Consider the following 9,109-nt stretch of genomic DNA (forward strand, 5'->3'; position numbering starts at 1 on the left):
ACTGAGCGACGGGACGAAGGATCTGATCCTCACCGAGTTCCTGATCGGTTCCTTACAGAACGCCGTCACTCCTGAATCCTTCCTTCGCTCTCCGCTGTGTTAATGTGCTATAATCATCTGAAGATCCTGAAGAGCTGCAGCACTCGATCCTTTAACCTCCTTACGTCCGGACGTCTCGGAGCGAGTTTCTGTTCGGGAATCACCGGCGACTCCCAAACGAGAAGATCGTAGTGTTTAATATTTTATTTCTGCTTCTGCTCTGCAACTGCTTCTTTCCTGCATTGTTAAAACCCAGCGCTCAAATTACACCACAAACAAAACCTATAATAAACTTTTTACTCGTGTAAACGTTACAGAATTACAGAAAACATCAAAAACAAGCTTCAGTGTTTAAAAACATTCATGTACAATATTCAGAAACTATTTAAATATTTAAATATTTTATTCCATATATTTAAAAACCTTGCAACAAGCCATTTATTTTAAAAAATATAATTCAAAAATTCCCAAAATGTGGGAAAAAAATGTCACTGTATTTTCCCATAAAATACAAAATTCCAAAATATTAAAAAAAGGGTCACTATGATTTTCCACCAAAAGTTCAAACACGTACTTACACAAGTACTTACACAAGTACTTACACGTTCCTTACAAAATGTTCAATAAAAGCTTTTTCCCAAACAAACAAACAAACACAAAAAAAAACTAAACAAACAAAACAAAAATAAATTTTCTTGCATGTGGCGCCACCTGGTGTTTTTGTCTGATCTGAGTATCTGACTGGCACGTCCAATTTCATTTCCAAATTCAAACTCCGACCCTGATGCGTCTCGTCACTTCTTCACCATCGAGTCATTTGGATTGGATCGGATTTCAACCCCGAGCCTTTCAGCCTGGAGTCAAACTCGTCTCTGATCGGTCTGACTGACGTCTGATCGATCCGATTTAGTATGCAAATGAGTCATTTACACACAATCACTAGTTTTCCTCTCGTTTATGTTTAAAAAAAAACAACGTTGTGACGTTCAATATCGTAAAACACCTTAAACTTCTTACAGACGTGTGTGGCTCACGTGTGTGTCATGGTGTATTGTGAGGAACTTTTACTTGTCACGTGTCGTCGTGTCTCAGATCTGGGAATCGGGTTCACACCTGCATGTTTATGTGGATTATTCCAGACCGGATTCTCTTGATGTGTGTTCACAATCTCACGTCTGATCGATTAGAAAGTCATTCAGAAGCTCTTTAGAAATTGTCATTTTATTCAGTGCTGCTTGTACGTGATGATCATAAATTAGCATGGCAGGCTAACTGACATATGCTAACGCACTTTCCTGTCATGAAAATAATGACACAAAAAAGAAACAAAGCACTTTTTAAATTAAAAGATTAAAATATATTTATTTTTTTTTTGGTCGTTCTATAAAAGTTGAATTTGCTCTTCATGACGAATGTTAATTGTTTTCCTGATTTGTTTTTGAGAGGTGAGAAATAAAAACCGAACCTTTCACACTGCATGTTAAAATCCTTTCACAGTGACACGTTATGGAGAAAAATGTTACTGAATATATTTTTTTTTAAGTACTTTTATTTTTTAGCTTTTTATTTGGTGGACATTTTATCCACAGTGAAGCCAAATGCAATCGAATCATCGACATTGATTTGAAAACACAACCATACGATGATTAGAGTAGAATTTTAAACACAGCTAATTTACAAAACGTTTTATTGCTACCTCAGATGACGATCAGCGATTCTGCAACAACTCAAACGAATCAAACAAACTCGAGTCAAATCCCACGTTTACAATCGAATCCAGAATTCTGCTGCAATTAAATATTTACTTGTGAGCTCGGTCCTCTAAACCCTCCACGTTATCAGAATGACTGATTTCACACGTGTCGAATCTGTGAGGAAAAAAGAAGTCACTCCATTTTGTAGCTATGCAACGAACGTATAACGACAGCCTTGCAAATTCATTTATATAAAGACTTTCCATAAATTTCCCTTTAATTCACTGACGTGTTTGGTTTTGTTTGTTTTTTTTTTAACATTACATGACGTACTGTTAATGTTCCTTAAAACTCACTGCTATTATAATTGATTGTCATATTTATTGTTCATAAAAATGCTTTACGGCTTCTTTAGAACCTCCATCTGTCTTTATTTTGATGGTAACTGACGCAGATGCAGAGTTAATAAAAGTTTCTGACGGACTAAAATCTGTGTGCTTTAGTGTGGAAGCTTGTTTTTATTGTCGATTGGGAACTAAGACAAAATCAGATGACTCATTTTATGCTTGTTTATAGATTGTTGACTCTTGTGAACGACTCGTCGTCTCTTTAATAAATGTTTTGGGAAATCACTCATTTCCCAACTAAGCACCTGTAATGAACACATTAACATGGCTCTCAAGTTTTGAAGACAGTTAAGAGTGACATCTCCAACCCTCCACCCAAACACAACTACACCCTTTTCACCACCTTTGGCTCAGCATCCTGTAACCTGGCCTTTTTAGGGGACTTTCCTCTCATGGCGAATGACAGAATGCTTAGTTGCCTTTTAGTTGACATCATTATTTAGTGCTAATTAAATTATTAAACCTATTTGGAGAGAGATGTTTAATGTGACCAAATGTCAGTCATCGTGTGGTAACAAAAATATGACTAAGCCTAAACCAGTGGTTCTCAAACTTTGTCGCCGTGCGGCCCCCCGTGTATACAGTGCATCCCTACTTGCCCCCCCAAAAGAAACTTTATGACATAAAACATTCATCTTCTACCACTTATCCGAACTACCTCGGGTCACGGGGAGCCTGTGCCTATCTCAGGCGTCAAGGCAGGATACACCCTGGACGGAGTGCCAACCCATCGCAGGGCACACACACACACTAGGGACAATTTTCCAGAGATGCCAATCAACCTACCATGCATGTCTTTGGACCAGGGGAGGAAACTGGAGTACCCGGAGGAAACCCCCGAGGCACGGGGAGAACATGCAAACTCCACACACACAAGGTGGAGGCGGGAATCGAACCCCGACCCTGGAGGTGTGAGGCGAACGTGCTAACCACTAAGCCACCGTGCCCCCCAACATAAAACATTCCTAAACTTAATATTTGAATTAAACAAAACATATTAAATTATACAGTGTAGTGCTGGTGGTTAGTAGCCTTATTTTTCTGAGATTTAATTACACAGAATTTATGATAAATTCATTGTTTTATAAAATGTCATAAAGCCGGGGCCCCCTGGCACCATCTCAGGGCCCCCAGTTTGGGAACCACTGGCCCTAGACTACTTGTTCTGAGCAGGTGGTGTCAGTGAACCGGGGCCCCTGATGCTGATGATCTGGGAAACGTCTCTAACAGCAGTCACGATGTCATTGTTTGTGTCAAACAAGTTGTGAATTAGTTGTAACATTAAACAGGAGATCATGACTTACTCTGTGCTCAAAGTGATGCTCGCAGCTCCAGAGCTTTTCTCTGTGGGTGAACGAGGATGATGATGATGAACAATTCCAGGATCTGCTTTTTTTTCATTGGTTGTTGCGTTAAATCTTACCCAGATACAGTAGTGCTGTTTTCTGATTGGCTGTTGTGTAGCGTCTTGTTTTGATTGGTTGATAAGTGTCAGGCTGGACTAAGAGCTCCAGAGGAGACGCGCTTGGTTCCTGCCCGGTTCCATAGACACAGCGGTGCGGACTGATACGTTTTGGGTGATGCGGCTTATTAAATATATGATAAATAGTCAGTTTTTCTGTGTGAGAAATACAGTGTGTGGTGGGAGCGTGACAAAAGACCCACATGAGGGTCTGTCACGTTAATGCGTGACACTTTAGAGCCCTGGCTTTAGGGTTTTCTGCATAATTAAAGCTATTAATAAACAAATTCCCACATTCCTGAGAAGTCATAAATAATTACATGTATTTATGCAAAAATATTCACACAAAGTATAAATGTACAAAGACACAAAGTTTATAAAACTAACTGATGAAGTGAATAAAACAACATTTGGGAAATGACATAAAGGATGTAAATGTAACACAGAGATTTTCCCTTCAGTAAGACGTCATGTTTACAATCTTCACTGTTTTGTGCATCTTAATTATAAACACTGAAAACTCGTTTTAATCACAGCTGCACTGCTGAACAATAACGTCTACTGAATCCCAAGACTGCTATTTTGAAAAATCTCCATTTTGGGAATAAAAAAACAAAGAAAACCCATTTCATCAATCCGAAATGGATGAATTATGATTTCTTGTTAGTCGATGGAGGTCACGTGATTCCTCTCAGGCCTGTACGCCAGTACATATGCGCATGCGCAGTAGGTCTCGGACAGCTGCTGCGCTGTGGAACAACGCTGACCGTCATGCCTCGAGTTTACATCGGCCGCTTGAGTTACCACGTCCGCGAGAAGGACATCCAGCGCTTCTTTAGCGGATACGGAAAACTGCTGGAAGTCGACCTGAAAAATGGGTAAATAACAACAAATAACGAGTTTGTGTCCTCGTGCAGCCTTTAGCTCAAACACAAATGCTAACATGTAACTAGCATTTAGCTCAAACACTAATGCTAACATGTAACTAGCCTTTAGCATAATGGCGGCCTTCAGTTTCGTCTGTTTATTTATGTATATATATGTATTATATTCTAATCTGTACAAACAGTTTACTGTAAACTTTTATTGATATGAAGGATTTGTGCTGTATGATGTTTATTAGGTCACAAATGTAACATAGCAAACGTAGACATTTTACCCGTAGCAGGTCCCGCCTTCTGGGTTTTGATTGGCTAATAATGTGTACAAGCCAATCATAATACGAGGGCGGGTTAGTTAGAAAACACATAGTGGTGGGAAGCGTGATCACGTGACTGGGTTAGTTTAGTTTAGTTTATACATAACTAAAGCCACTTAACACTAATGAGAAGGTTAATACAAGCAGTATAAATGTTTACTGTGTATGCAGTAATGTCTGTTTCGTTCTTCTGCTGTTACTAAATCTCAGGGTTCGAGTTTAAATTAAACACTTTGATAGACAAGGCCGTGTTGTAGGGAGTTATGACGTGTAACTGATCATGGTGGAGAAATGAGTCAGTTTTGTCTCACGGTGTTTTCCTTTAGTTACGGCTTTGTGGAGTTTGAGGACACGCGTGACGCAGATGATGCTGTGTACGAGTTAAACGGGAAGGAGCTGTGTGGGGAGAGGGTGATGGTGGAACACGCAAGAGGACCTCGGCGTGACCGAGACGGATACGGCGGCGGAGGAGGAGGTGGCCGAGGTGGAGGAGGAGGAGGAGGAGGAGGAGGCGACGGCGGAGGAGGAGGTCATTATGGAGGCGGCCGCAGTAAGTACAGTCCTCACTGTGAACAAACACGACCGTGCTCATCATAAAGGTTGTTTTCAGGTTTGGAATAATGTTAGTGATGATCGAGGTTGCTTTGAGGTTGTTTGTTTATCAGAGGTGTGGAGCCTGTGTTTGTGTCCTTGCGTGACGTATTTGTTTGTTTAGAGCCGAACGAAAGCGATCAGAATTTTTCTCAGACTGAAGCAAGTAAGACCCAGAGAACATCAGATTCACTGTTTGTGTCTTTATATACGAAAGAAATTCAACGCTGTTCTCCGGATTCGTTTCTCTTCAGTTTGTGGATCTGTATTTTGTAGTTAAGTTCTAATCTAGCGCACAAAAATTAGGGCAATATTCTGTGTGAGATTTGTTGATTCTTGCTCACGATAAAGACGTTAAATACAATCCAGAGCTAAGACGTAAGGTGTCAGAGTCGGATATCGTTTTGTGACTTTTACTTTATCTCCTGAACGCTGTTGCAGCCCTGAGCCTCTAAAGTTAGTATAAAGCTTCTGAATGTTCTGTAACATGTAACAGAAGGAACCAGAAGCACTGTGTGATTTAAATAAAAGGATCGTTTGTGAAATGTTCAAGATTTTATTTAATTTCTTTTGGCATTAAAATGGAGGTGAAGGTCAACTCATCACCTCGTTTCCACTGTAGGGTCGAACGGTAATGAGTACAGAGAGAGATTATTTATTACTACAGCGTTAATACTTTAGGACTCCACGAGTCTGTATTTGTGTTCGTTCGATGTCTCTTTTTTTTATTAAAATAAGACCGAGTTGTAAACTTCTCTGTCCTGAAAATATTACAAAGCCGTGGCACAGGAGACTCCTTCATAGGTGTTATACGAACGTCTTCTCGGTACAGCAGAGATTACTCACGATCGTTTAAAACCTTTTATACCATTCCAGCTGTTGCTATAGAAACGACAAACAACCTCTTGGACCCTACAGTGGAAAAGGAGCAGTTTGTTGCTGCAGCTATATTAATAAAGTGATGCCCGTTTGGGTAACTGGCGTAAACACCTGATCGTCACTGTCCATTTGCAGTTTGGAGGAAAGTCTACATCATGTCGTGAAATGTTGATATGAATGTCATGTGTGTTCTGCTTGTAGCCCAGTGGAATCATTTCAAAACAAAACAAAAGCACAATCAGTGATAAATGTCTGACTGCTAAAGTTGCCATTTTATTTCCAGTTTGATTGCCACAGTAACAGAGTCCTTGACGTTTCAATTTGAGACAGTCGAGTGGAGGCCGAGGCCGTGGCCGAGTTCGTTGTGGCTAAAGATGACTCCCTGACCGCTTTGGCCTTGGCCTTCACCTTACAATGTGTGTGTGACCTTTGCCCCTTGATGCTTTGGCTGACCTAACCGGAAGCCAAGATGACAGCAGCCTTTTGCCAATAGACCAGGGGTGATGGTGAGGAATGCTAGTTATTATGTTGTCGATTTGGAAAGAAAAGAAAAAGCCTATAGCCACAAATGTAAAATAATAAAACTCAAACCACATGTGAGCTCGGAGGTTCTGGCTCAGGCTTAGCGATCGAAAGGAAAAACATGTCTTAATCCCAGAGATCTCTAGAACCTGACTTATTTTTCTGTAGTTATGATACATGAATTTCCTGGAGACATTATCACCATATGTGTCTGTCCTTTTTGAATTTGTACTTATTTATTTATTTTAAATCAGTGCTTTATATCCTTGTTCCTAATAGTAATGTCCTGTGAGGGAGGCAGCAGAAAAGCTCATGCCTGAGTGTGAACAGGTTTGCGATTAAAAAGGCGATCGCTGCTAGTTTTAGACTCTAAAGTAAAAGGCATGTGAGAGAAGCATCTCTGACACCTCCATCTCTTTCCCCTGTCTGTCTGAAGGTGGCTACAGCAGCAGGAGTCGATCGGGCCGGGATAAATACGGCCCTCCGGTCCGCACGGAGTACCGGCTCGTCGTGGAGAACCTCTCCAGCCGCTGCAGCTGGCAGGACCTCAAGGTGAGGAAGAGAACCTCTGGAGGCCACCAGACAGGACAGAAAGACGGAGAGGGAGAGGCGGGGGCAGGAGGGAGGGAGAGGCAGGCGGACGGACGGAGGGAGAGGCGGGCGGACGGACGGACGGACGGAGGGAGACCAATACAGACAGTGGGGGGTTTAAGTATATAATTTGTACAATGATACTGAGGTGTGTGTGTGTGTTTTTACACCTTTGTTCCCTCCAGGACTTCATGAGGCAGGCGGGTGAGGTGACCTACGCTGATGCTCATAAGGAACGCGCTAACGAGGGTGTGATCGAGTTCCGCTCTCACTCAGACATGCGCAGAGCTCTAGAGAAACTGGACGGTACCGACATCAACGGCAGGAAGATCCGACTGGTCGAGGACAAACCGCGCCGACGCCACTCTTACTCTGGCAGTCGCTCCAGGTGTGTGTGTGTGTGTGTGAAGCAAAGAGATGTGGTGTGTGATTGTATGAAATTGCTCACTGGCTATAGCTAGTATGCGGAGTCTGTAGGTGGTTTGTGTTACTGTCCTCAGGTCTCGCAGCCGCCGCCGCTCCCGCAGCAGGAGCCGCCGTAGCAGTCGATCCCGAAGCAACTCTCGGTCTCGCTCAAGGTGTTTTTTATCGCTTTCATCACACCTTCATTGCTTTAATGCACAATTACCCCAGCTGTATCCTCACCCTTTCCCTTTTCCCTCCAGGTCTCGTTCTCGCCGCCGCCGATCTCGCTCCAGATCCGAACACAAATCCCGTTCGAGGTCGGGCCGCAAGTCTCGCTCCAAATCACCCTCCAGCAAATCTCGTTCTCGCAAATCCCACTCTCATTCTCGCACGAGGAAATCCCGCAGCAGGTCTCGCTCCGGCGACCGCCATTCTCGGTCTAAGAGCACTTCAAAAGTGAAGTCCGAGCGCGGCTCTCGCGGCCGGTCAAAAGAGAAATCCACAAGTAAGAAATCTCGCAGCCGCACGCCGTCGCCTGCTGAGAACGGAAACGAGGAACGAGCCAAATCCGCCTCGCGCTCGCCGTCCCCTCTGGCCGAGAAGAGTGGCTCGAAATCTCCTGAGCAGCGTTCACGCTCACGCTCACGCTCTAAATCCGGCTCACGTTCCAAATCCAGGTCCCGGTCCAGATCCGCCTCCCAGGACTGAACCACACACACACACACAGTGAAATTCCGCACCGCACATCACGATCCGGCTCTTTAATCGTTTCCCATTACGTAGAGTAGATGTTTTATACATGACATGAGCAGAAACTCTTGGAATTATGGATCATCTGTGAAAATGAGCATAGAATTATTATTATTGTTAGTAGTATTTTTTTTATTATTATTATTATGATTAGGAGGAGGAGGATGATGATGATGATCGAGCTTTCCATGAGCCGTGACCTGGATCGCTCCACATCTCTGCCCCCCCCCCACCCCTCCGAGTCGTTTCAGGAGTAAGTGATGTAGGAGAAGCCGAGCTGATGTGTTTGTGGTTCTGTGATGTTTGTTTCAGTCGTAATCCGTTTGAAAGTCTGATGTTCACGTTAGAACTTTTTAAACCATTTCAGTCTATTTTTATTGTACCTTTTATTAAAGTCCTGACTGATAAACTCCTGCAGTGTGTCGTTTGTGATCTCACAGCTTTTATCTTCTGCTCTTTCACTGTGGTGCAGTTTGTGCCAGACTCCCAGCTTCAGTGTTTTATCCAGAACATCTCAATGTTTCACTTTGTTTTTCTACTCAAATAAAGATCCAGATGTGATCCAGCAGAT

General features: G+C 42.7%; 2 protein-coding genes across 2 annotated transcripts in view; both read left to right on the forward strand.

The window, feature by feature from the left end:
• Nucleotides 1-2,222, forward strand: part of arl6ip5b (ADP-ribosylation factor-like 6 interacting protein 5b) — a 7,532-nt gene extending 5,310 nt beyond the window's left edge. The window contains exon 3 of the mRNA XM_060894326.1: nt 1-2,222. This exon is cut by the window's left edge and continues 171 nt beyond it. Coding sequence (XP_060750309.1) covers nt 1-5 — 5 coding nt within the window. The 3' untranslated portion in view covers nt 6-2,222.
• A 2,096-nt stretch (nt 2,223-4,318) lies between these two features.
• srsf6a (serine and arginine rich splicing factor 6a) lies at nt 4,319-8,947 on the forward strand. Its single transcript, XM_060893969.1, has 6 exons — nt 4,319-4,480; nt 5,127-5,350; nt 7,229-7,344; nt 7,569-7,771; nt 7,884-7,961; nt 8,049-8,947. Exons 1-6 carry the CDS (start codon nt 4,374-4,376, stop codon nt 8,494-8,496), a joined length of 1,176 nt encoding a protein of 391 aa, XP_060749952.1. The 5' UTR covers nt 4,319-4,373; the 3' UTR covers nt 8,497-8,947.
• The last annotated feature ends 162 nt before the right edge of the window (nt 8,948-9,109 follow it).

The sequence above is a fragment of the Tachysurus vachellii genome, chromosome 19 (assembly GCF_030014155.1).
Source record: "Tachysurus vachellii isolate PV-2020 chromosome 19, HZAU_Pvac_v1, whole genome shotgun sequence".
Lineage (NCBI taxonomy): Eukaryota > Metazoa > Chordata > Actinopteri > Siluriformes > Bagridae > Tachysurus > Tachysurus vachellii.